The sequence below is a fragment of the Protobothrops mucrosquamatus genome, unplaced genomic scaffold (genome assembly GCF_001527695.2).
Source record: "Protobothrops mucrosquamatus isolate PMUCROS unplaced genomic scaffold, P.Mucros_1.0 scaffold2408, whole genome shotgun sequence".
Taxonomy (NCBI): domain Eukaryota; kingdom Metazoa; phylum Chordata; class Lepidosauria; order Squamata; family Viperidae; genus Protobothrops; species Protobothrops mucrosquamatus.
In genome coordinates, this window is record NW_015388480.1 from 13,507 (window position 1) to 41,173 (window position 27,667).

Consider the following 27,667-nt stretch of genomic DNA (forward strand, 5'->3'; position numbering starts at 1 on the left):
ACTTAAGAAATAAAGTTATCTAAATGTTATTAATCTTCAAGTTTTCATACAATGCTTCCTTTCCATCATTTTTAAATTAGGCAAAAATAGACCACATAAATAATTATGGTGCATTATAGTTTTATATTAAACTACACATATAAACAATTATGGTGCATTATAAATTTTCATTAAACTACTTAGCAAGGTATCAGAATAGGTGGAAGTAATGCACTTTAAGGAAAACTGGCATTTTCATCACCTGTTTCATAGTATCTCCTTGACTTTTTTAATATATACATACACTCCACAGGTATCTCTGCAACTAAGTGTATTCCATGCTGACAAGTCTTACTGACATATTTAGATAACTTACAATCTTTAGTGCAGAGACTGAGAATCAAATTGCATGACATGACCGTGTGATAGGTTTTCCTTTTTTAAAATCAGAACAGTATACTTAGTATTATTTCTTTACAAATGTTTTGAAGCAATACAATTTCTGAATGAATCTAGAAGAATATATCTAAAATAGTTTATAAAAACTTTAACACATGACAGTGTTTTTCTTCTTTGGCCCATAGGTACAATAACTTTTAGCTGAATAATCTTGTTGTGCCTTAATGGGAAAAAAGGATTACTCTTCTTACTAAAGGTTTCCTCTCATCATTTCATGCTCTCAAAAAAGTACTATCAGAATTATAAATAGATATCAGCAAAAATCTCTAAGACTATTGAATCACTGATGGACTTTGTATGAGCTTTTGCAAAAAATAGTGGTTACTTTTCCTGATAAAATACATTATGTAGCTATGTTCTAAATTCTGTAAGCTACTAGGTATTTGGCTTAGGAAACGAAAACTAAACTAAACTGAACTCAAAAGCAATTTGATTATTTATATGTGTTGCTTTTCTTGAAGCTAAAATGTCTGTCCTTTGAAGCAGAGAGTAAACTGGAGCTACAGATGTAGTTGGTTTCACACACATAAACCTTGCCGAAAACTAATCAGCATTAGAACTACAGATCACAGAAAAACAGGGTACAGAGCAGAGGTGTCAAACTGCCAGCCCACAGGCGGGTTGCATCATACAGAGGCCACACCCACCCCAGCTCCGGCAATGCAAAAAAAGTTGCGATACATTGCAACACATTACATGACACAGCGAGTTTGACACCCATGGTATAGAGGGAGGACAAGACCTGTAGTAGAAGAGAAAAAGGCTTATGGAGACTGATTATTTATCATACTACAGAAGCATATGCTACACTACAACTTTCAGTATCCCTCATAACTAAGCATCAGGCTAGAACTGTTAGTATACTGTATGTAATTCAGCAGCTTCTAGTACAGGGGTGTCAAACTCACCATGTCACATGACATGTTACAACGTATCACGACTTTTTCCCCATTGCCGGAGCTGGGGTGGATGCAGTTTCAGCATGACGTATCCGGCCCATGGGCCGACAGTTTGACACCCCTGTTCTAGTAGATGCAGGTTCTTTACGTTTAGCTTTTATTTGATATAGAGTAGTTTAAGAAAACTGATGCTCCATATGTTCTGGGTGTGCTATCACAGAAATGTAAATTAGGAATTATATTGCAAGAGATGTACTGTATTATGCACTAAAAGCAGCTAATTGCCCTACATTACAATAGTAGTATCTATAGTTTGTATTAATTCTTTGAATTTGGGCATCTACCTAGTTGTCTATTGGCTTCATTCAAATGGCCTAAGATAACATATTTCAAAAATTGTGCATAAATTATCTTGATTCTAATTTGTATATCTGTCTATTGGCTCCATTCAAGCACAGTTTAAGAAAACATCTTTCAAAATTTATGCATAGTTATTTTGATTCTAAAGCCAATATAAAACTCTTATTTAGTTAACAATATTCATCACTGTTTTCAGATATCAGATTAAACCCAGGAGGGGAGAAGAGTAAAGAAAAATGGTAATACGTAAGAACATGATTCATTTTTAACTTCTGCCCTCAGAGTTTTGAGTGATGAAGTCTACTTCCCAGTTTTATAATAGCCAATAGAAATGTTATTGCTTCTTCCCAAGGAGATGACAAATGCAAGCTCAATCAAGAGTGCAATAAATTTGCAATACATTTCTATCTAGACAGAAGCAGACATGGCATGCTTACATTGTAGAAACCAGGCAAATGTTAACTTCTTCCATGCTGTTGAACTCTTTTACTATTTTGATCCTGTCCTCTGCCTTTGTATGGCCATCGAGTCTTCTGTAATCTAGCCCAGATGCCATGCAATACTGTTCCAGAACATCAAGTAACTAATGGAAAAAGCAGTAATTGAACAGTTTAAAAAACAACTACCAGGCAAATCAAGTTCCTAATAGCCCATTTTTTTTCATCATTAATCCAAAGTCACACATACTGGCTGAAAAGAAATATTTCTCATTTCCATTGTTTGTATTTATTATATTAGTATTAAAATTTAAATTTTCCCACTCTCTAGTACGTTATAATAATGTTGTAATTTAATACAGAAACTTCACATACATTTAGATCAGAATCTGTAAAAACCAGACAATTAAGTGTGGGATTTCTGCTTTGCAGCATTTGGGACTTATGACATGGCTATTACTGCTTTATCTTGGTTGCCATGTCATAAGACCCAAAAACGGCAGAGCAGGAATTCCACGCATCAAAACCAAAGTGTTTTGGCTTAGTTAGAAGCACAATCGTATATACAGTATATGGTTTAGGGGAAAAAAAATCTCCTGGGGTTCAATGGGGATTATTTCCAACAGATTCAATATTAAATTTTATACTTAACAAATGATTCACATAATATTCATTTTTCTTGTAGAAAAATGTTCAGGGCTGGAAATGTATCATATCTACATGATGATCACCATATTATGATATACACAAATTGATTTTATTGCATGAACCAAGGAATGTAAGAAGAGCCTTGCTGAATCAAAGCCAAAGTTTTATAAATCCAACATCTGCAATGCACAGGGGCCAACAATATAATATACTGGGGATCTCAAAACACAAACAGGAGCCTAATCTACTTTTAATACCCTCTGGCAGTTGAAGATATTCTGCATGTTATTCAGGGGTAGTATGCAGCCATAGTAAATTTTACTGACTCTATCCTTCACACATATCTAAACTGCTGCTCCTTTACATTTGATGGTAGTGCATTCCACATTTTTTAATATCTAATAATAATGATAAAGTTGGAAGGGACCTTGGAGGTCATCTAGTCCAACCTCCTGCTCAGGCAGGAAACCCTATACCATTTCGGACAAATGGCTGTCTAGTTTCTTCTTAAAAACTTCCAGTGTTGGAGCATTCACCGCTTCTGGAGGCAGGTTGTTCCATTGGTTAATTGTTCTGTCAGGAAGTTTCTCCTTAGTTCTAGGTTGCTTCTCTCTTTGGTTAGTTTCCACCCGTTGCTTCTTGTCCTGCCTTCAGGCGCTTTGGAGAATAGCCTGACTCCCTCTTCTTTGTGGCAGCCCCTGAGATATTGGAACACTGCTATCATATCCCCCCTCGTCCTTCTCTTCGTTAAAGTAGACATATCTACTTCGTATTTCCTTTTATTGATTTTGAATCTGAATTATTTTGCATGAATGCTCCTAAATTTTAGTGTTTTGAGAGAAGTTGGGAGAAAACCTCATACGATCATTTGGAGAGCATTTCCCAAAGAATAGATTTGGGGTTATCAGAGTAGAAATGTATGATGTAAAAGGTTTTCTCCTGTAAAGAATTAAAGCATTTGAAGATGCTTCATTCTCTATTATTCCATGGATAATTATTTCAAGCTAGAAAGCAGTAATTGGTGAAAGATGCTAATATTCCCTGGGTTTTACATTAAGATCACATAGCTCACCTTTGTTGAAAAAGAAAAAAGAAGCACTTTATCTTTGTTTTTTCTGAAATGATTTAAAAGTTTCTGAAGGACCTGGAAATGAACAATGGAAAATAACATTGATTAAATCTTTACCCCTAAATGTTTTACCAGATCTATTTTACATAATATGATATCTTTACTTTGGTCTTTAAATAAAAATACAGATATAGCAGAATCAACAAGTATCACAGAAAAACGATCTGTTATCTAGAACATACGAGAACAAGGACTACAGAGCTAAAAGATGGATAAATAAAGCCATAAAACTGCTATAAAAGTGAAAACCACATATAATGAATAAACTATAGTAAGTTGATAGTGTGCTGTATGCAACCTACGAAAAAGAAATGAATTAAAAATTAAGTTGTGGCAACAGAAGCTACACAACCAAAATCTCTGGAAATAAGCACCAGCAGTATAATAGCATATGTCAAGTCTGTTTAGCTCTGGCTGGCTATCAATTCCTGATAATTTTTGTACAATGCTGCCAAGAATTTGGCAATATTATGTGTTGAGTCAGAGATTTGTAGGGAGATCTAGAATTGCTCTGTAAGCTTATAAATTTAGTAAATAGTTGGGGGAAGAAGGGTACTCTGGGCATCTATCTAAAATGAGCAGAACAGGAAGATGTGCTTCATGATTCCAATTGCCCACCAGCATTCCAGGGGCAAACTTATTGATCTTCCTGTGACTCTCATCTATCATAGCAGTGGTGACACCGCAACAAGCCAAAATAAAGATCCTTGTGCTATTAGGGCCCTCTAGCTGTTTAAAGTATGCAACTAATATTACTCTATACCAGTGGTGGCGAACCTATGGCACGGGTGCCAGAGGTGGCACTCAGAGCCCTCTCTGTGGGCACACATGCCGTCACCCCTAGGCCTTCAGCTGGGTTTTATAAAACCTTTTCGCTTTACGCCTCCACTGTCGTGTACAAAAAAAAAGGTTCAATCAGTCAATTTTAACTTCTCACGGGGAAAAAAAGATTTTGCAAAGTTGGAATTGATTGATTGAACTTTTTAGTCTCACCCAGTCTGCCGTTACCACTGCAGCCACACCCACCCAATTGGCCACACCCATCCAATGGGCCACACCCACCCGGCACCCGACGATGCATAAGTGGGTTTTGGGTTGCAGTTTGGGCACTCGGTCTCTAAAAGGTTCACCATCACTGCTCTATACCTTAGGTTTTCCGTGGTGGGACAGTTTAGAGTTCGGCTTAAATCAGTTTGGTAGTGTGTCCCCATTATACACTGTTCACAGAGTAAATGGGGGGGGGGGGAAAGAGAGATAGAATCCAAGTGATAATTTGTCTAGCCAGATTCACTTTCAGGAGGACTGAGACCTACCTTCAGCATTAGTGAGGCTAAGCCCATAGGGGAAAACACTGTCTTGGCTAAAAAATTAGTATCAACATCCCTACTCCATACTGCACTTTCATCTACTTAGAATAGCATTAGGAGATACAGTGAGATATCTGTTTTATGGAATTTGGACAAATGCCAGTGGGGGAAGGGGATTAAGTTGCAAAAATGGTTAAAGAAGTTTCATCATGACCTTTCTTCAGATAGTGTAAGGACTGCAGGTCTGAAGCTGCATTTTGATTTATAATAAATTTTAAGTAATAATAGTATATTCCTCAGTGTTTGGGGGATCATAGTTGCTGTGAGCTTCCTGGAGCCAGAAGCATGAAAGATCACACTTAAGAGCATGAGAGTTACTCAATCTTGTTCGCTTTGTATGTCACAGGTATATGTCAGAAGTGTGCCTTTGATCTCTTGGCAAAGGCCATAAACTTGGTTTTATGAAAGTTTATTTCCAGATGATCCTCTCTTCAATAATGAGCAAAGTCACCACCCCCTATGATCTTTTGAGTCCTTCAGAGGTCTCAAATCATCACTCCATCTATCCATGTTCTTTGACTGGAGGTGGGGGGAAGATGCAGAGGGAGGGGAATAAGAAACCCAGCGCAGCATTTATGAGAAATTTAACAGAAGCTCTGTTCAACCTTTGGGTTGCAATAGTGCTTGATTAATGACTTTGGAGTTTGCATCTGACTTTTAGGGACATACCATTGTGGAGATATGAATAAGAGATAGTAAGCACCAATCGATCAAAGAAGCTTCCAGTTTCTCCCACAAATTGGATCAAAAAAGAGTAAAATGTAGACTTTATAAATACACAGAGAGAGAGAGAGAGAGAGAGAGAGAGAGAGAGAAAGAGTAAAATGTAGACTTTATACACACACACAGAGAGAGAGAGAGAGAGAGAGAGAGAGAGAGAGAGAGAGAGAGAGAGAGAGAGAGAGAGAGAGAGAGAGAGAGAGAGAGAATATATATGACAGAATGACAGATCATTTGGGTTGCAAATAGGTGTAGAAGTTTATAAATTTTGGATCTGTTTTGCAAGGGGGAAGCTATTATTGTTGCAATATTGTTGTTGCAATCAGTGTTCAACTAGGCATGATAATGTGTTTTTGTTCTTTGTCCTTTTAATTCATTTTTTAAAATATTTTTGTCTAGTTTTGTCTTTGTTACATTTTTCCCTTTGAATTTTGTATTTTAATCTTTTGAATAAAATGAAAATTTAAAGAAAAAACACCCAATCTATTTATTCTTTTTTAACCAAGGAGGAAAAAGAGAATCAACTAAAGGTATGCTATGATTTTTTTTTTGAGCACCCAATGCTAAGGAGTGAATGTCTACTCAAAAGCGGGATATCCCTTCTTCACCTTGCTCCTCACATTCCTTCAGTCTTTATGGAGCCTCTGACCTACATTTTGAGAGCAGGGAGCAGAATCCCATCCTGTTTAATAAGTAGAAGAGCCTGCAGCTCATGACACTGCAATCACAGGACTCCAAATATTATGAACTACTAGCCAATGCTAATTGATATGACAGCATTGTCTCTGTCTATGTTTTAGTATAGAATTAATCCTCTCTATGCTAATAAAGGGCTTTGTTTAATACTAAATAAAAGAAAATGCCTGGAACAAAAATAGCATCCTCCAGGAACAATGTGAAAGGCACAAACCACAGGTACATAACATTGTGATTTGCTCATTATTTGATCTTTGTCTACAAGCAATAATCACATTTAATTAGTTTACCAAGACTGCAATCCTAAGGAGCCTGGATTGTACTGGTCGCCTCTCTGAGAGTGAGAAAAATGCTCAGATATCAGAAAGGGAACTCTCACATTGGGCCTTCTCCTCCATCTCCAATAAAAACCATTGTTTTCTATCTGAGGACCTCAAATAGAGTTGGAACAAAAGGACACTGCTGGAATATCTGCAGATCTGCTAAGTCCAACACTCCCTTCACTCCTGGTACTCCCTCATCCCTGTCTTCTCTAATGACCAAATGTTTTCTTCCTTCAAAGAGGTTACAAACAGCACAATGAAAGGACAGCACTGAATTTGTTGAGATGAACTGCATTCTAGGATACTGAAGAAACTTCTTAAAAGTCTGCCTTTGTGAATTATTTTTAACAGATACCAGAGATGGTTTATTATTTCACAGAAAATATTTTCCAACATAAAGGAGCGTGACGGATTACTGAAATAATTTAGAAATTGCATTACAGTAATTCATAAAAATAAACTTGGCGCTATCCTGGCTACTTAAGATACCTATTTCAGTTCTATTTGTCAGTTATTGATTTGTTCATGTAAGTCAGGGATCTTCAAACTTGGCCGTTTTATGACTTGTAGACTTCAACTCCCAGAATTCCTCAGCCAGCATTGCTGGCTGAGGAATTCTGGAAGTTGAAGTCCACAAGTCATAAAAGGGCCAAGTTTGAAGATCCCTGATGTAAGTTAACTCTACAGAAGTCAGCAATAAATTCTTGAGTTTTGGACTCAAATCTGATTTTAAAAGCTGTCTCTGTAATATTTTCATAATCTTCTTTCAGGTAAAGCTTTGTAGATTCATTAAAAAAATAAAGTAAATCTCCTAAGAGCAATTGTACCCGATTAAAGCTTTCATTTTATTAGTGTCCTGCTAATTTCATATTTTAAAATATGCTTGTAACAGTTCATTCCTTACAAAAATACAGAATACTGACTATATAAAACTGAGGTGGAAATAGGAACACCCTTTCTGAACAATTGCCTGCAAGGTGAAAGCAAACCAGTAAATAATTTGCATTTTTGTTGTGTGGATGTTCAAATGCCTGGCTGTTAATACCTAGAAAATTTCTCCACTCATTTCACTACTACTCATTTGCTGGTGCTGCTTTTACATCACTGTGCACATATACTACAAGATCATTAACAGCCGAAGTTATAGTGGACCTCCTCATAACCTCTTAAAAATCATTTTTGAAATTACAATGGCTGCACATACACACAGTCACATGATCACATTTTGGGCAACTGGCTAATCTCTACAGTAATTTACAGCACCCTGTGGTCACTGCATTGTGATTTGTAACTCTTTTTGTAGGTTTCTGGTCTTTACATCCAGTTTCTGCCAAAAAATGCCAATTGGGAAAAATGGATTTTTTTAATGACCATGTGTTTGCTTAATGACCACCACAAAACTTATCAAAAAATTTGAACCAATAACATAGTGTCTTGACTTATGGTTGCAATGACTTACAACCACTATTCTGGGTTTTGATTATGGTCGTAAGTCAAGGACTACCTGTACTGCAAACTCTAGGAAGATAGAAATCATAGGGTACTTTTACATATTCTGGTTCTTTTCCTTCCAGGCAGGTAGAAAGAAAGAGATTTGATATTTGCATTGCCTGATTCCAAACTGCAGAACTCTCGACTAAATTCCTCAGAAAAGTGTCAATGATGATAGTTTTGTAATAATCATAATTATTATAATTATTATGTTTTTTCCACAAATGGTGTGCTGAATGCAAACAAAAGAAATATGTATGGAAAACAGCTCTGCTCCATCTTTCCCTTCTTTTACTTACTTTCATTTTCCCACTATATTTTGGATCAGAAAGAGTTTCAAAAGCAGCATTTTTGCTAAGGTCCACAAAATCAGGAAACTTGGAAAAAACATGGCTGCAGATCCTTGTGATGTAGGCCTCCTAAAATAAAATACAAATCAATCCAAAGAAAATGCTGAATTAATAGCTGAATTAAAAGAAGTGGAAAAATACACTTACTGTAGTGCAAGGAAAAATTGAAAACATGGGCAGTATCTATAGAAGATAGACTGCTACTTGCAGAAGTTTGACAAGGGATTTTCATTTGTGTAACAGGAGCAATAGCAAAAAGACATTCCTTCTACTTTAAATAAGCTAAAAGAAAAAAAAAAGGGGGGGGGAGCCATGGCTGAAAGTATCCTCACATTTAGCCCATTTCTTTAGTGTACATCTCCCCATAGTTCAAAAATCTCATATATACATCTCAGTTTCATTCTACCAATATATAGATATATGTCATATCTTGGATTGTTACTTCTCATTCCGGGATCCCATTTTTTTTTTTTTTGCTCCTCCAGAATATCTTCATGAATTTCCTGCTATTTGTGGTCTTAACTATCAATTCTTTACCCTTCCTTCCTTCCTTCCTTCTCTCTCCAGTTGTGTCCAACTCTAGGGCAGTGGTTCTCAACCTTTTTAATGCCGCGACCCCAACCGATCGTAAGTCGAGGACTAAACCGGTCATAAGTCGAGGACTAAACCGGCCATAAGTCGAGGACTACCCAACCGGTCGTAAGTCGAGGACTTTCCCTGCCCGGGAGCACCGCGCATGCGTGATTCCGCCCCCTGCGCCGGCCGAGGCGTAGCTGGCAAGCAGCAGAGACGGAGCAGGCCGACCACCAGCTGGCCCAGCTCAAGGGAGGTAAGGCACCTGCCGGAAAAGGGAAAAAATGGCGGACAGCCTTGCTTGGTGACCCCCGTGAAATGGTCAATCGACCCCAAATGGGGTCGTGACCCATAGATTGAGAACCACTGCTCTAGGGCATGATGCTTATCTCCATTATTCAAAGACATTTTCCATGGTTATGTGGCCTGCATGGCTGTATACCAAAGGCGCATTGAACACCATTACCTTTCTACCAAAGTAATACCTATTAATCTACTCACATTTGCCTGCTTTCTAACTGCTAGGTGAGCAGGAGCTGGGGCAAGGAGCAGGAGCCATGGCTATTCCCCCTTATTCCAGACTGAAAGCTACAACAATCAGGTTGCGGCTGTAATTTCATTTCCCTCGCCTCTTAGAAAGGAAGAGGAGAAAATGGGGGATAGCAACTGAGTCCTCTGCTGATTTTTCTAAGCTAAAACTTGTAGTAGATCTGACTGCTACCATACCCTACTTATATTTCGAGGCAGAAAGAAGGGAAATTAGAAAGCAGCAGCCTTCCATGACCCCTTTGGACATTCTGCAGCCATCCCTTTTTCCTCTTTCTATTGGAAGGCAAAGAAAAAAAGAAAAAGAGCAGGCTTTTAGCTTAACTATTGATACCGGCTAGAGAAAACTGCTCTCAGAAAGATTGTTTTGAAATAAATGAATGTAAAACACACAGCAGGTATCAAGGAGATTGCTAGGTTACAGGGAGTGGAATGAGGCCACCGCACTGCCACTTTACTAACGGGGCAGTTCTTGCTCAGTTCCTTACAACTTTGCGTTCTGTCCCTGTTGCCATAAAAAAGTAAAGGCGGAAAAACAGTAGATTCTGGGAAGAGCAATATAGGCAACTCAGTCGTTAAGCAAAGCGGCGATTAAGTGAAATGCATATGATCTTACTTCAGCTTTCCTTTGTTTTACAGATCCATGAAGGTCATAAATGTGTGGACTGATTGTAAAGTTACTTTTTCACCACTGTCATGACTGCGAACCTCACTAAACAAGGACTACCTGTACTCAAGCTGAATAGGGATGGCAAACCCTAAAATCACGTTTGTATTCCTAGACTCAAACAGTCTATCTATTACAGACTTGGAAGTATATTTCCTTAAGAACAATATAGTTTCAACATAATTTTAACACAATGAATGAGACATAAAATGAAGAATGGAGTTTACCATTTCAAATCATTGCTGAAAACAAAGACTTGAGAAAACTAACCTGCTGTTTGCTAGTGTTCTCTGTCTGTAACAGGGCAGCATGATTTGCTATCTTACGAAGGACTGTCAAATAACTGAAATATAACGCATTCATTGTTTCACCATGAGCATTTGTCTGTAGAAATATAAACAGTTTAAAAATTCAGAGAACGGAAAACTATAGTACTTAAATAAGGCAGGAAATATTTATTTCACAAAATCCAGTGTTTGGATTTCTTTTCTCTGGGATTGAGGAGAAAATCTGAATTCTAGAATATTAGAAACATATTTTGTCCTTTACTGAACAGAAAAATACACAACATTCTGCCTCTAAAGTTCCATGTCAGCATGTCAAATTAAAATGTTTTCTAATAATTTATAGTGGGAAAATACTAAGCTGAAAAAGGCAAAAAAAATGTCAATTTCCTTTTCATTTCATGAACAGCAAACATAAAAAAATACAATGTGTTTTGAAATCATGATCTATTCATTCAAGGTCCTCCTATGTGCAAAAAGAGATAACTTGAGGGTGGATCTATATTGTTAGCCTTTCGAGGTAGCCCAACCCTCCCCCCTGAACAATGAGTATTAATGTTACTCTTATTTGAAGGTTACAGTAACAGAATCTTGCATGTCTGAAAGCACTTCTCCTCTCCCCTGCCTTTACTTTCCAGAAAACTGGAGTGGGTCCCTTCCCCTTTCTCTACCCTCATCCCTTCTTCAGACTCAGATTTCTCTTATTGGAGCATTATCTAACCTGCAGCTCTTCCTCCTATTTCCCAAGGTTATTTTCACAGCCCATTACATATACTCCCCCCCAACAAACATTTAAATATGTATTTAAGTGAAATAACTGCCATCTTAACGAGGCTGAAGAATAATGAATTAAATCTGTTAAAGCCACCTCTCTACACAAACGTTAAAATAGGGTGGGAAAGGCATAACAAGATCTAGGCTGGTATAATAGATTATAATCAGAATGTAGATTGTACTTTGTTCAAGATATTTTATGTTGACTAATACAATAAATAAAATACATACTCTCCTGCATAAAAAGCACAGCACATCCAAAAGTGACTACGGTTTAAACGTATGTCTTTCATGCTAAATTTTTTTTTTATTTGTAGGAAGTCTTGTATATGGGTGATGAATCAAAATAGCAACCCCAACATGGATGTTATCTTATCTGGAGCAGATAAGAATCCTTTTGCTGCCCAAGTCAAGTAAAGTAGATCAGACCTTAGTTCAGAGCACAGATAAAGCTACACAGAAGAATTAGAAATGTTCTAATGAATCAGAAATGATTTCTGTAAACATAGCTTGAAAGCCATGGACTGGGAACTTTTTGACTGAGTGATGCATTTCAATTTCATTAGTCTATTTGTTAAACATCTTTAGGCTGCTTAATGTTTATTCAAATGTGCCACTGTTATGCAAAGAAGTATAATCTGTTAACACCACCCCCTATCTCTGTCATCTTGTGTCAGTTCTTCGATATATTTTGCAGAGTTCCGTATGTTCTTAGGCGTGTAAATCCTATCAGCAGAAGCAGCAGCTATCACAGTCTCTGGGGCTTCAATGTCTCCAATTATTATGAAGTCTGTCCATGCTTCCTGATGCCAGTCATCTACTAAACTATGATGGTTCCCTTTTCCTGAGCATGGGAAATGAAGGAGTATGCAGTTTTATCAATTCACGAAAGAGAATGGTCTACTCTACAGAATAGTTTATGTCACCTTTCTTTAAGTGCTGAAGTGTGAATAGGAATATGACTTTCATGGCTAGAACAAATAACTTAAAGTATAACAGACAATGTATGTGTGTGTATGTGCAGGGATGCATTCAAATCAGTGTTAACTTCTGGCAATTGCCTAGATTAAGTCCCTGCATTTTTCTTGGCAACATTTTCAGAAGTGATTTGCCATGGACTCCTTGTTAGGATTTGTAGAGTGTGACTAGGCCAAGGACACTCAAATAGCTTTGTGCCTTAGGCAGGCCTAGAACTCATGGCTTCCTGGTTTTTAGCTTAACTACACCAAACTGGCTTTCGTAACAGCCAATACAGATGCTTAAATCCAAAAACTAAATTCACAAAAAAATATCTAGAATACCGTAACTTTTTAGCTCATTTTCCCCTCCATGTTAATGATGGCTGGGCCAAGTCCCCTGAACTTCCAGACACTGGAAAAATATTGCCTCTATCTCTTCTCCATAGGCTACGTTTGAAGCCTATGCAATTCATCTTCAGTGTATTTTGCCCCATCTTTCAGAATTGTTAGCTTTGCTTACTTTGTATAAAGTTAGGATATAAACTTTAAAACACCTGGGAATTTATTCCACAACACATGCTTAAAATTCAAAGTATTCTTCTTCTTCGAGTATCTGAAACATATTTAACCTGAAACTCAAAAAAAAAAAAAATCTCATCCAATAGCTTTCCAGTAGACCAGCAACGATATCAACAACTGTCTCAAATAACTACTTTCCTGGCTATGCCTGGCTGATTTTTAGGTGATGATTCACTGACCATTTATGTTGTGGTAAATCCAGTGAGGTAAACATGACAAAAATTAAGTTTATTCATTTTATGGATCACACGAGATGAGCAATAATAAAACAGTTTCTATTATATCTTAGTAATATAGCTTGGAAAGGTGTACCGCAAAGCCTTTCCTTGATTATTTTTTTCTTTTGAGACAACATTTTCAAATAATTTACATCTGCTTAACCTGAAGTAAATCAATAGCAATCAACGAGGCCATTTCAAAGTAGAGGAATGATTAGACACACATTTGGCATCCAGTTCACAAAACATCTATTTACCAAAAGATGAATTAGTCCCCACCCAATATATATTTTCTTCCTTCCTTTCAATTGTGTCCAATTCTCAGAGACTGCCTGGACAAATTCCTGCAGTTTTCTTGGCAAGATTTTTCAGAAGCAGTTTGCCATTGTCTTCTTCCTAGGGCTTCAAGAAAGTGACTGGCCCAAGGTCACCCAGATGGCTTTTTGCCTAAGCAGGACCAGAACTCCTGATTTCCCAGTTTCTAGCCTGACGTCTTAGCCAGTCACCAGACTGGCTCTTATAGAGACTTTTTAGCATTGTTGTAATTATAATAGTGATTGAACTTCTGTTTTGGTAACTCAAATCAGTGCTATTTTAATTTTTAAAAAATTAAATTTAGAAGCATTACACAGACCTGGGAATTGCCGCCTGCCGCCCCAATTAGCTTGTTTGTATTTATTTTATCTACAGTACAGGATGTCATTATCCATCTACTCTATGACCCATTAAGATTTATGAGGGGGGAAAAACAAAGGCTGGATATGGAGTAGGTCAAAGGACTATTGTGGATGGTCACTCTACTTCAAACATACTTAAGTTTAAAAATAATGCTTACTTTGTAGCAACAATTCTTCCTTTTATGGCCACTATTACAGCTACATGGTTCACGTGCCCGCAGAACTAGTTGCACATCTTCTGTCTCCAATACAGTCTTATAAATTGTTCTCTGGAACTCTGTCAAATAACAATATACCATCTGGCGAGATAAAATGCAAAACAGGGGGAATAAAATAACACAAATAATATATCACAAGCTAAAATATGTACTGAGCTTGCAAACTGAAGAGGTGGGCTTTAAGATTCTTTTTCCGAAGATTATGATCAACAAGCCCTTTATATGCAAATGAAAAAAATCTGCTAAGAATGTGAAAGATAAATTGTTGGGATCACTCTCAATCCCTAAGACAACCATCTTAAATTGCTTAAAAGATCTATTTGCCATTTCCTGGCACTATTGTAAAGACTAATGCAGGCAGCAGGAATAAAAGAAAACGGCCAATTTTTAAGACTGACATTCTGAATGGCTGATATAGGAGGGAGAGATTCTTGGACAGTGGTATGACATACTTAATCCTTCCTCTTTAAGACCATGGGTGGCATCTCCATGACATCTTTTGGTCTCAACCAGCAGGATACAGATATTCTAAGACCCCTCCTGCATTTAGGCCACCCACAAAGCAGCAGCACCATGCTGTGCTATAATAATCAAATGGTATCTTGAACATATACTCACATTATCAAGAGAATGGGATAAAATAAAAGCTTCTAGATTAAAGGCAACAGAGTGACATTGCTGTTAATCTTCTCTTTAGAAAACACAGTTTAGACTGCATTATTACAAGCTTTAGCTGAAAGGCAGGTATAAACAAGGAAGAAAGAGCAGCAGACAAATGTGTATCTTTATTAAATGTGTGATTGGGTGTTCTCTAGAATGTATTTCTACATTTATCAAAACATTCCAGACAGGATAACTGAAAGACATACATCTTTCATAATGGAAACAAAGTCTCACAGTTTTGGATCTATCAATTCACAATAAACTTTTGTACTATAAAAAAAAGAGGCACAAAAAGTATGCAACCTCAATTAATTCGTGAGTTTGTACAGATACTGAACATATTATACATGCATGCATCTATGCTTCTTCCATCAACCTATGCATATTGGATAGAAAATGAATGTTTATGCATGAAAATCATTCATAAGAATATTGTTATGTTCCAGAAATATTTAGTGGGAAAGAGAAGAAAAGCAAAGGGTTTATTTCAAACACTTATTTTTCAAGCCATACTTTTGGTTCTTTCACAAAAATCTGCCTGCATAAATTGTATTTGGAATCTTCTTGAAAGATGAAAGAGCCCCAAGTCCTTTCCTTTACTTCCACATAATGACACATCTTACATTGAATAATAGAAGGACTGCCACAAAGAGCAAAATCAAAACAGATATTTCGCTTAAAGTGCTCATGACTTTGGACAGTCCACCACTGTAGAAATTTAACTACCAAATTCCATCTGGATGCACTCTGGGTAGGTCTCACTCACTGGAAAAGAAGAATTTTAGATGATCTGAGCAATAGAAAAAAAAATCTGAGCATTATTCTATAGCTTATTTCATATTTTACGTCAATAAGTAAATTGAATAGATGGACGAATAGGAATATGATTGTTTTGTAAAGATACTAACATAACTGCAGATCTTATAAAATGTTAGAAGACTGGACTTGGAGGCTTTTTGCCTCTCAGAGCAATACTAAACTAGTTGGATCAACCAGACAAAAAAGTCACTAGTCTGACCTGGACACTCATACAAATTGAATAAATAAATTTCTGACTTAGGCTATAGTTAGTGTTCATGAGTTCACCCAAAGAAAAGCAAAAGTTAATTTAATTAATTTAATTTATTAAATTTATTATAGTCACCCACCTAAAAAATTACATAAGTTTCTTGCGATAAAGAATAGAAACAATTCAACACAATTCAACAAACATAACTTGGCTCTGTGGCATTGCCTGAGGGTGGGGGACCGGGAGAGCGGGTGCAGGGGGACCTGCATGCAACCATGGGCCCGACTAATCCCTTGAGAGCTCCCCGGCCTGTTTTACTCCAATGTCAAATGGCCATCATAGGCTTTTTCCCCCTTTGGTGTTTAATTGTCATTATTCTAGAATTGTAAAGTTTTTAATCCTAATTTTGAACTTTAATTTTATACATTTTTATTTATCAGTTATATTATATAGCTGCCAGAGCACCTCTTTGAGGGAAATGGATGATTTAGAAATATGAAATATAAATAAATAATCACACATACACAATCGAAACAATAAACCATACAGAACTGCAAGATAGAAATCCTCACTAAAGGGATCATTGGCGCTCATTTCTATTTTGCAAAAAAAAAGCAGCCGGGACACACACATATAGACTTCTGGAAGTGTGTTCAAAAATGGGATTTTTCAGGCTCTATGGATGTCATCATTTCTGGTGGAAACCTTATTGTGCACTTCACAATAAGAACCTCATATTAACTCTCCAGCATGGAAGTGTTTGCCAAGGTTTGGGGTGCTTTGCTGACTCAGGACTCTGGACTACTGCAAAGAACCAAGAAATCTGCACTTAATCAGAGCCTCCATGAAAATATCCGGCTATCAGTCCATTAATTGAGGCTGAACCACTAGGGTGTCATAGAGCAAAAAAGTGATTTTAAATATCTAAACAGATCTATAAAATGAAGAAAAAATAAATGTTTCAAAGTCCACAGAAGATGTTATAAGTTGAAGCCTTTGATCATGGAGAGATGAACCAAAATTCCTACACAGTGTTGTGAAAACCTGATGATCAATTATAGAAAACATTTGGGTACTGCAGCTAAAGCTGATGCAACCAGTTACTGAATCTAAAAGGACAAATACTTTTTCATACTGCCACATTGCTAGACCCACATGAAGTGTAACATTCAGAGACAAAAATATGCAAACATTCAAAAAATTCAAGAGGGCAAATATATAGTTTTTTCCCAAAGAAGTATATAAGGATGAAACTCCAGGAAAACTGAGACGCTAGTATTTTCTAAAGAGCTCAGACAATCAAGAATGCATTCCATAGGAGCAGATTTTGAGCTCACCAATCAATAGCTATTTTGAGACATGAACTTCCATGAAAAAGAGAGACAAGTTGATTTTAATGAGCAACGGGAATGGAAGATTCATGTCCCAAGATGTAAAAGAACCAAAGTAAGTCCAAATCCCTACTTGCTTCAAAGAGGTCATCAAGAGGAGAACAATGCCCTCTGAATTTTCAGGGACAATAACTGCAACAATTACTTGGGTAATTTTCAGAATGCCTGGAGCTGTCAAGAGTGATTTGCTTTTCACCTAGTTTCTTCCATTCATTATTTTCAATAACACTATAGAAATCTAATATAACAAAGAAATTGTGTGAACATTGTGTGAAAGCAATGCAGGGCAAAGGTAGGTGCTAATAATTCACCCAGATTCTGCAAAACAAAAGTATTTGGAATTCTGTTTTTATAACCAAGCATTTAATGATATCCCTGTAACACAGACCAAATCCTTACAAGGTTGAAAATGCACTTATGGAAAAAATGTTTGATAACACATTTGTATCGAACAGATAGCATCAGCTAGCCGACCATGAACGATTTTGTAAAAGCTAAAACAGAGTTGGATGTGATTAGTACTTTGATGGGAAAATATCAGAAAATCCCAGCACTGTAGATTATATAAAAAGTTGGAAAGACATCTTGGAAGAAGGATATGGCAACCCACCTCCACATAGTTGTCATAGAAATGGATGCATCCATTAATTCATCAAAAATTGAATTCATTACAAAGAAGGCTCCATGTCTCAGACATTAGTCTTTCTCTGTACAACAACAAACAAGTGTCTCTCTTTTCCATAAAAATAGTTAGTGATTAGCAAGTACTATCCAGATTTTTTTTAAATGGGAGGAAAGTTACAGCCCTCTATCTCCAGAATATTATATAGCAATATGTCATGTATGTCACAAACATTTCTGTTCCCTTCTCTAGTTTCCCTTAAGAGCTATGGTGGCGCAGGCTGCTTCTGCTCACTGACGGCTGCCAGCAGTTTGATCCTGACTGGGTCAAGGTTGACTCAGCCTTCCATCCTTCCGAGGTCGGTAAAATGAGGACCCAGTTAGTTGGGGGCAATATGCTGACTCTGTAAACCGCTTAGAGAGTGCTATTGCTATTGCTACTCAAAGTTTTACCTTCACAGAGATAGTATCTATCATTCAGTGATTCAAAAATCTCTGTCTTCCAAGTCAAAGAATATTACTGGTAACATCACCAAAAAAAAGATAATAATGAGTTTTATCTTACATTCACTTGGTGCATATGAAGAGCTTAGGAAAATATAATAAAGCCCCACACAGTAACCTCCAGAATTCTCTGTAAGGGAAAACTCCCTTCCTCCAAATGTTAGAAAGAAATGGCTTGAAGGATAAAAAGTGCAAAAAAGGCACCTAGCAAGATGATTTTGATTTTTCCCTGTCATTCACAGCTTCCAAAACTTTGTAAAAAGCCTCTCTTGTAGTTGATTCAGATACGCTCCTAGGTTGCTCATAGCCTTTGAGAGGAAGGATAACCCAGTTTTTCTTGAAGCTAATGATAAACGTCACAATTATTGCTATTAATTAAATCAGCAATCAAGGAAAAGGTCCTTTTCTAGTCCCCCCCCCCCATGTGCTGTTACAGTCTGACACGGATTTCCAGCCCCACTTGCCCCCAGGGTATAAAGCAGGGGTAGTCACCCTTGGCTCTTTTATGACTCATGGACTTCAATTCCCAGAATTCCTGAGCCAGCTTAGCTGGCTCAGGAATTCTGGGAGTTGAAGTCCACGAGTCATAAAAGAGCCAAGGTTGACTACCCCTGGTATAAAGCTACATACAGGCAGTTCCATACATAGGTTACTCTAATATATCTACTATATAAATTGTACAAAATCCACACTAACAGGAATAATCAAAGTTAATAAATGGTGCTCACTCTGTCTTCTTTCTTGGGCAACTGGTCACTGATGAGAGCCTTTGTACGCCTTAAGAAATAGCCTGACATTTTTTGAGCTAGCCTTGCCATTGCCTTTCGACCTGTGGCTAGCTCTCTCTTAGTTGCAGTGTGCCGCTGGCCAAGTTCTACAGGATCAGAAATCTTTGTCTTGAAACTCGCTTCGCTACCCAAGAGCCCAGGAACAGCCCTAAGAGAAAGAGAAAATTGTTGTTTTCCAGTCGCAGAGGTCCTCAACCTTGGCAACGTTAAGACTTGTGGACTTCAACTCCCAGAATTCCTCAGCCAGCAAAGCTGATTGAAGAATTCTGGGAGTTGAAGTCCACAAGTCTTAACGTTGCCAAGGTTGAGAACCCCTGTTCTAGTGTATCAAGCACTAATACAGGATATTAATTTTAGCAGGCTTCTAGAGTCAAAGATCTAGAGTGGTTATTAGCTATTAACTTTCACATACCAGCCGTAAGATTTACCAAGTTTTAATTATTTGTTGGAGTGATTTTGGGGTTTATTCTTATGCTTCATCACGTGCATTTTGTGGAAAGCCTTTATAAATGAGGCAAAAATTGTGACTGAATTGAGTTGTGACTGTGGGGCCGAAAAACAAACCATCCCATATATAAGGACAAAGTGCCAAAATGGAGCCTATAATGGAGACTTCGCTGATTTCCTGGCCGCAACAAATGAAGCAAAAAATTATATCTGTGATCTAGATATACGTTTATAATATCCTACATTTTATATTTCACATTTTATATCTTTATCTCTTGTGTTTTTGAATTGAAATGAGGTATGAATGTGCCATATGGTAAATATGTGAAAAGCCATCTTCAGTGTTGGACAGACAGAAAGCCTCTGAGCACCGGGTAAGTACTAGCACTGATGATGTCACCTAGTTTGGCAGATGTTTCTTGCAGAAATGTCTGCAAGAAAAATATTAAGCTCAGAGAGTACTAAGGACCCCTCATTTTAACCCTCAGCTAAAAATATTCTCTTTTATTGGTTTCAAAGTTATGGCTGCTGCAATGCTCCTGAAAGATTGGGGACCCCTGCCTTAAGAAACATATATGCCACACTAACAAAGCTACATAGATACTCAAAATTCTGTTTTCCTGGGATAGCAAGTTACGGTACAAGCCCAGGGAAAAAATGCACGTTTTTCACAAAACTCCAACAGGTGCACGATGTGTGCCTATACATCCCCTGAAGTACCTTTTCTGTATCACATCTGAAGTGCTGGACACCCTAATACAGGGGTAGGCAACCTTGGCTCTTTTATGACTCATGAGCTTCAACTCCCAGAATTCCCGAGCCAGCATGACTGGCTCAGGAATTCTGGGAGTTGAAGTCCACGAGTCATAAAAGAGCCAAGGTTGCCTACCCCTGCCCTAATAGAAAGAAGAAGGCATATATTTGGGTTTCTAAACTGCTCTTTCCTCGTATCGTTAAGCAGCTTATAAATGCCTAAAACCAATGACATGAGGCACTGAAGAAATCATTTCACACATTACACAGTAATAAATGCACATTTATTATGGCTTGTATTCTACAGTTCCATGACACACACTCACACAATGGGAAATATGTGCTCTATAAATTCCTGGCACAGACAACTATAGCTGGTTTGCCAAAATTCTCTGTAAAAGACATCTGTAAGACATGTGAATACCAGGCGCGCGTAATACATGAGAACTCTGATGTGCATAGAGATAAACAAGGGAAAAAAGGATTATAAACACTCCATCTGTGCTTGTAATATTAAATTTTATTTCACTTACCAGTCCATAACACACCAAAGCTCTTTCATGTTATTCTGTAAAATTGTCCCAGTAAGTCCCAACCGAACTTTACACGTTAGAGCCTTCATTGTCTGAGTAATCTGAGATTTTGGATTCTTGATTCTATGTACTTCATCTACAATGACAGCTGACCAGTGTAAGCTATGAAACATAAGGATTGGTAAAAGTTTTTCTAAAGTCTCTCCCTCAGTTCCAGTTGTCTTAATGAGCTAGTACAGTACTAATTTTCTCATAATGAACTCATCCTATTCCTCCATATATATTAATAGTTGGAATTGTTTGCTGAAGATTAGGGACCATAATCTAATACACTGAACCAGTGGAGGGTGATAGATAAGTTTTCACTTTTCTAATCTATGGCTGAATGACGGTCTTAATGCCAGCCATCCAGTTTCTCTATCTAAAGCAGACATGTCAAACACGCGACGTCACGTGACTTCGTGCGATGTATCAGGACTGTTTTGCCATTGCCGGCAATGGGATGGGTGCGGCTTCCGCGTGATGCATCCGGCCCACGGGCCGGCAGTTTGACACCCCTGATCTAAAGAAAGATTACAAACTGGATCTTTCTGCTGCTAGTATAGCACTTAATCACTACACCATAGTGGCTCTCATATAAATATTTCATTTCTCTATTTTAAAGAGTACAGCACATTTAAAAGTTTATGCTGATAACCATATCTTTGTTTATAATTAAGGCTTAAAGGCCCACAGGTATTCTATAAGCAATTTTTAAGAAGAAAAATAGGGCTTTATTTGAAAGGATGCCCAGCTGCTAAAATGAAAATACAGACAAATATAGGTCACTAAAAGAGGACTGGAAAGCAAACTCTCAACTCTGCCTTCTACTAAAGGGCATTCTTTATTGGCAGCATTTGGTGATTACCAAAGCCCCCATTACGAGATTGCATTGCAAATGCATCCATTGCCTCACAGTATTATTGATCCATGATCCATGTAGGCTTTTGGGGACCATGTTTTTTTACAAGAGTTTGCCCATGTATTCTGTCTTATTTTAAATCTGTTGACATTTCTAACTTTCAGGGTGAAGTTGAAGAAAGCCCCACGTTGCAACAGGACAGAATCCATTGTCTGAATCCATTTAAGAAAAATGGAGCTAAGGAGTATGGAGGAGAGAATGAGGAAAGACTCTGGGACTCATTTTCATTTGTCTGCATGTGTTTAAGTCACATAGATTTCAACAGACGCATTGTGTAGCCAGGATTATATTCCTTAAATACCTTTTCCTTTATCTCTAGCTATTTCAAGGATTTATAGCCCCAATTTATATAAAAAAATGCTTCATATTCAGTAGCAGTCATCACAGAATGTAGTTACCTGTTAAGCTCATTCAAATAAAGACGAAGTGCTTCAGAGGTTGTTAGCACAATTTCACATTTTCCTTGCTTGATTCGATTTAACTCATGCTCTTTTCTGTTGCCATGCAGAACTATAACCTTGAAGTACCCCCAGACATCTAATTCTTCTTTCCAATTATAGAGCACAGAAAGAGGTGCCACAATCAAGAAAATCTGAAACAGAACATACAATACTGCTGATGAACAACACAAATGTACCCAGAATGCAAAATTTTCACACTGTTAACGATTTTCAAATGAAATAGTTTTCAATTGTTGCAACAAAGAAAGTTGAGAGATAAATTAGAAAAAAAGTAGCACACAGGTAGTTCTCGGCTTACTACAGTTCATTTAGTGACGATTCAAAGTTACGACGACAGTGGAAAAAGTGACTTATGACCATTTTTTAGAGTTACAATTTTTGCAGCATCCCCAAGATCATGTGATCAAAATTCAGACGCTTGGCAACTGGTTTATATTTATGACCATTGCTGTGTCCCAGGGTCATGTGATTAATTTTTTGTGACCTTCTGACAAGCAAAGTAAATGGGGTAGCCAGATTCACTTAACAACCAGGTTAGTAACTGATCAACTGCATTGATTCACTTAACAACTGTGGCAGGAAAGGTCATAAAATGGGGCAAAATTCACTTAATAAATGTCTCACTTAATAACAGAAATTTTGGGCTCAATTGTGGTCATAAGTCGAGGACTACCTGTATTTTATTAAGATGTAGATATAAGAATATTTTTGAAAATGGAATCCAGGGTATGTGTTATGGCAGCCCTGAATAATACAGGCTACATGCCACCTACCAGCATGAGCTAAACCCAACAAATGCACAATTCATTTTCCTACATTTCGGCAGTCAACATTAGAAACTGATGATTTACTAAGTTACTGCTGGCCCTACACTGCATCACTGGCAAGTAATGATCCTATCAACAGAAAGCAGTTTTCATAATTATAGCATCTGTAGATGTTTCTGACCACACTTAACCCAGAATTATTCTTTTGGGTTTTATTACTAACAGAAATAAAAATTATAAGCCAAAAGTCACAAGGTCACATGTGGACCCTAGAAACTTTGAAAACAATCTCCAAATCTTTCTCCACATTGCTACTGAAATATTATTTTGAACAGGACAACATAGAAATAATGGTTACATAGATATGGAACACCTATACTAATAAAACTTAATTAACTTAATTTAATATAAAAGAAATAGAACCAAATGCATGTTCTTATGTTGTGCTGCTTAAGTTAAGGAGAGGAACATGCAGAGACCAGGGAAGATCTATCAAGAAAACAATTTCTTGAAGGCACTTTGGAGAGAAAATCAGACATGAATACCAATTGGAATTCCCCCCCCCCAAAAAAAAAAATCACAAACACGTAAGTTTCAAGCCAGCCCTTGTTACTAGCATCTATATTGAAGTTATTATGAATCCTTGTTAGATCAGTGCCTAAGAATATCTGCCACAATGTCTCAAACACAATGCCTCTGTTTGGCATTGAACGCTTTGTAATAATATTTGTATGGAACACAAAGACATTTCATTGCTATTATTTTTCTTCTGCCTCTCAAACAAAAGCATCTTGAAATGTTTATAAAATATATAATACCACAATCCCCCCCCCAATAAATTAAAAACAATGAAGAACCACGTACAGTGCAAGAAAAAGGGGGAAGGGAGAAAGAAAACAAAAACAGAAATGAAAACCATTCAACTAGCTTTCACACTGAAAAAGTCTGGGGAGATCAATCCCCAACAGAAACCTTAAAATTTAACAGTTTAGTGCCTATATAGCACAGAGTTACACTACTGGTATGTGGAACTCAGAGTCACACATGGTCCCTGGAATACTTGGGAACAGCGTTCAGATCCTTCCCTAAATTAGTATTGAAATATGATTTTGAATAGGTCAACACAGGAATAATGATTGATAGGTAAGGAACATTCTTATTAACTTTAATTTTAATACAACCAAATTTAGCTTTTCTTTCAGCTCCACTTTCCACTGCTGCCTACAGTGGATCCACTCAAAAGTGGCAGAACTCTGCCACAGTAACTCAGTATCTGGTTGAAGTATGAGCAGCCCTTTTTGCATGAGCAAGCTCAGCAAGTCAGGATGCTAATTATTTCCCCTGTTTCAAGAGAACAGAAACAACTAAACAATAGAAAATTTGAATCAAACAAGAAAAGAGATTGGCCAGAGTTAATGTCAGTTAAACGAATCCTCAGTATATTTATTCTGCATAGAGCCATTGAACCTAGGGGTTGCCAAAACCTTGAGAATAATGAAATGCCTTATATTTAAGTCTAATTTCCTAAATTGATGCCCACTTCTGGAACCCACCACACAGTCTCCATAATGGACTGGCTGCTTCTTACCAAAAGTGGTCTTTGGAAAAAGTTAAGTGGCTCAAACTGTGAGAGTGGGGAGAAGGGGCAATCAGAGGAGCGGGAAACAGGCCCAAGGCTTGCAGGGACCAGCTGAATGGAAAATAGGCCCAAGGATGTGGGACTCAATGGGATGGGAAGCAGGCCCAAGGCCTGCAGGGACCCAGTCAGGTGGGAAGTAGGCCCAAGGTATGGGACTCAGTGGGGTGTGAAGCAGGCCCATTACCTGAAGGGGCCTAGGCAAGTGAGAAGTAGGCCGAAGGAATCTAATGGGGTGGAATGGGGAAGGATAGGCCAGGGAGCTATTGCAGCATCTCTATGATCAGTTATATGGCCAAGCGCCCACATTTTGTTTTCATGATCACAAGGGCATTATAGCAGCAATAATTTTGGGTAAAGAACTACCCGCAAAACTTTGATTTTAGAAAGCTCAAATTATTTTATAATTTTTCTTTCTCTTTTTTTGTACTTTTTTCTTTTAGTTTTAATTTTTATTGCTGTAAATTGTAATCTTTAATAGAAATACTATGAAAAAGAAAATCATGAAGATAAATCCTAGGCAGCATTTTATTATACAAAATTGTACCATATACATTTTAAAGCTTCCATGTCATGTTGTGTACAGTTGCAAATAGTGGTATTCAAATATTTGGGGATATTAGCAATGCTTTGAAACATATCGAAAGTATTTTGAACTTGAATTAACTACACTATCTTTCAAGCACAAAACACTTCTAAAATGCTTGAAACAGCTGTTTCATATTTGGGCTTGGGCATTTTATACACAAAATAGGGAAATCCAATTATCAAAACAGCTTGTTTCAAAGGGCTTTACACACTAGTACCAATAGTGATAAATAATGGGCAGAGATTGACTTCCTGGAAATGCCCAATTAGCCAGGTCTTTGGTTGAAAAATTCTGAAGGAACTGAAACAAATCATCAATCTCTTACAGTATATTGACTCCTATTGTTATAACTGTATAAATGAATACATTTATGCAATGTAAGATTCAATTCAATTCCTTAAATTAGCTGTCAGGTTTGGAATACTAGAAAACTAAAATATCTTTCAGTAGTATTTAAAAATCTGAAACACTGCTTTAGATGAACAATTAATGCAACACAGAGCTTTAAAAATTTATAATAAACACTAAATGTATTCAAATTTAGTTGTCATTTATTTAATATATTAGCAAAACTTTTCCTAATACATTACATTTATTAATGTAATCTGAAAATAAATATTGAATGTAGATGTTTAGTATTTTTATTTCAACTGCCATAGTCGCTGGGAATCAGGCAGCATATGAATTTAATCAATCAATCAATCAATCAATCAATCAATCAGTTTTGCCTTATGTTTGCTTATGCAGGCACACAATGTTTATTTTCTTGTTTTTGTTTCTATCAATGATTAATTTTTTTGTAGGGGAAGGAGTGGCAGAACCTGGGAATGGGTTTAAAAGAGGTATAAGCCTAGAACAGTGGTGGCAAACCTATGGCACGGGTGCCAGAGGTGGCACTCAGAGCCCTCTCTGTGGGCACGTGCGCCATCGCCCCAGTCCTAGGCCTTCAGCTGGGTTTTATAAAACCTTTTCGCTTTAGGCCGCCGCCGTATGCAAAAAAAAAAAAAGGTTCAATCAATCAGTCAATTTCAACTTCCCAGGGAAAAAAAAAAGATCTTGCAAAGTTGGAATTGATTGATTGAACTTTTTAGTCCCACCCAGTCTGCCGTTACCACTGCAGCCACGCCCAGCCAATGGGCCACGCCCAGCCAATGGGCCACACCCACCCGGCACTCAATGATGCATAAGTGGGTTTTGGGTTGCAGTTTGGGCACTCGGTCTCTAAAAGGTTCGCCATCACTGGCCTAGAATCCCTACATATCCACAAGCAGTCTTAGTCCAAATTCCCTAGAATTAAGCTGTTCCTTATCTAACTCTGAGCAGATGTTAAATGTTAGTTGAGAAGATTCCCATGAATAAGGTTTTTACCAATAAAACAGTTTAATTGAACCTTCATGTGTGGACCACACGGTCTTTCATGCCTGACATTTTTATCTCTTAGTATTTGTCTTTTTCTACTGGGAAAAAAAAAACTTTCAAAGAAGAAAGCATTACATGCAGTCCCTAATCAGTATCCACTCAGCTTAGAAAAGAGTTAGGATACAGGTAGGCTAGAAAGTAAGAACTTGAAAGTGACATAGCCAGTAACTCCCCACCTGAAGTGAAAGCACAGTGCAAGAACATCCATTCAACCCAACTGGTGAATTCCATTAGATGCTCTTCAAGTCTTACTAGAAATATACACTATTTTCCAAGCAAATTTAATCATTCCTACAAAGAGATTTCTATTTCAAATTATTATAAAGGACAAATCAAACTTTTGCATCTACATCTAGATTGTAGAAGCCCAGTGATTAGAGATTCCTCTCTACAAATCATCTTTTATTTTGCTCAGCTCATTCATTTTCCAGTTAAAGATTAATTATACTCCATTTTCAAGACACTCAAATATAAATGTATTTAAATTAAAAGCATACTTTCTTTGGAACAGATGACATTTCTTTTCTCATCGTTCGTAGCAAAAAATCAGGCATATTATTTTCAATATCTGCCCGTGTTCCCTTTTTCTTTAGCACTGCAGCCAGAAATGAAATAACCTGGGAAAAGCACAGTGGAAATGTTCAAAGAAAACAGAAAGAGGCAATGAAAGTAAGAGGATGTAACTATTTTTAAATCCACAGATATCAAGAATACAAACTAGTGGGATTTTAATAATGGGCATAATGGTAAAAGGATATAATTGCATCAATCA

At 37.3% G+C, this 27,667-nt stretch overlaps 1 protein-coding gene across 1 annotated transcript in view; it reads right to left on the minus strand.

Moving 5' to 3' along the window:
- ERCC6L2 (ERCC excision repair 6 like 2) overlaps positions 1–27,667 on the minus strand; it is a 42,779-nt gene that overhangs the window by 9,542 nt on the left and 5,570 nt on the right. The window contains 9 exon segments of the mRNA XM_015824900.2: positions 2,135–2,280; positions 3,855–3,926; positions 8,808–8,927; positions 10,915–11,028; positions 14,294–14,434; positions 19,270–19,477; positions 21,063–21,224; positions 22,422–22,615; positions 27,393–27,512. Coding sequence (XP_015680386.2) covers positions 2,135–2,280; positions 3,855–3,926; positions 8,808–8,927; positions 10,915–11,028; positions 14,294–14,434; positions 19,270–19,477; positions 21,063–21,224; positions 22,422–22,615; positions 27,393–27,512 — 1,277 coding nt within the window.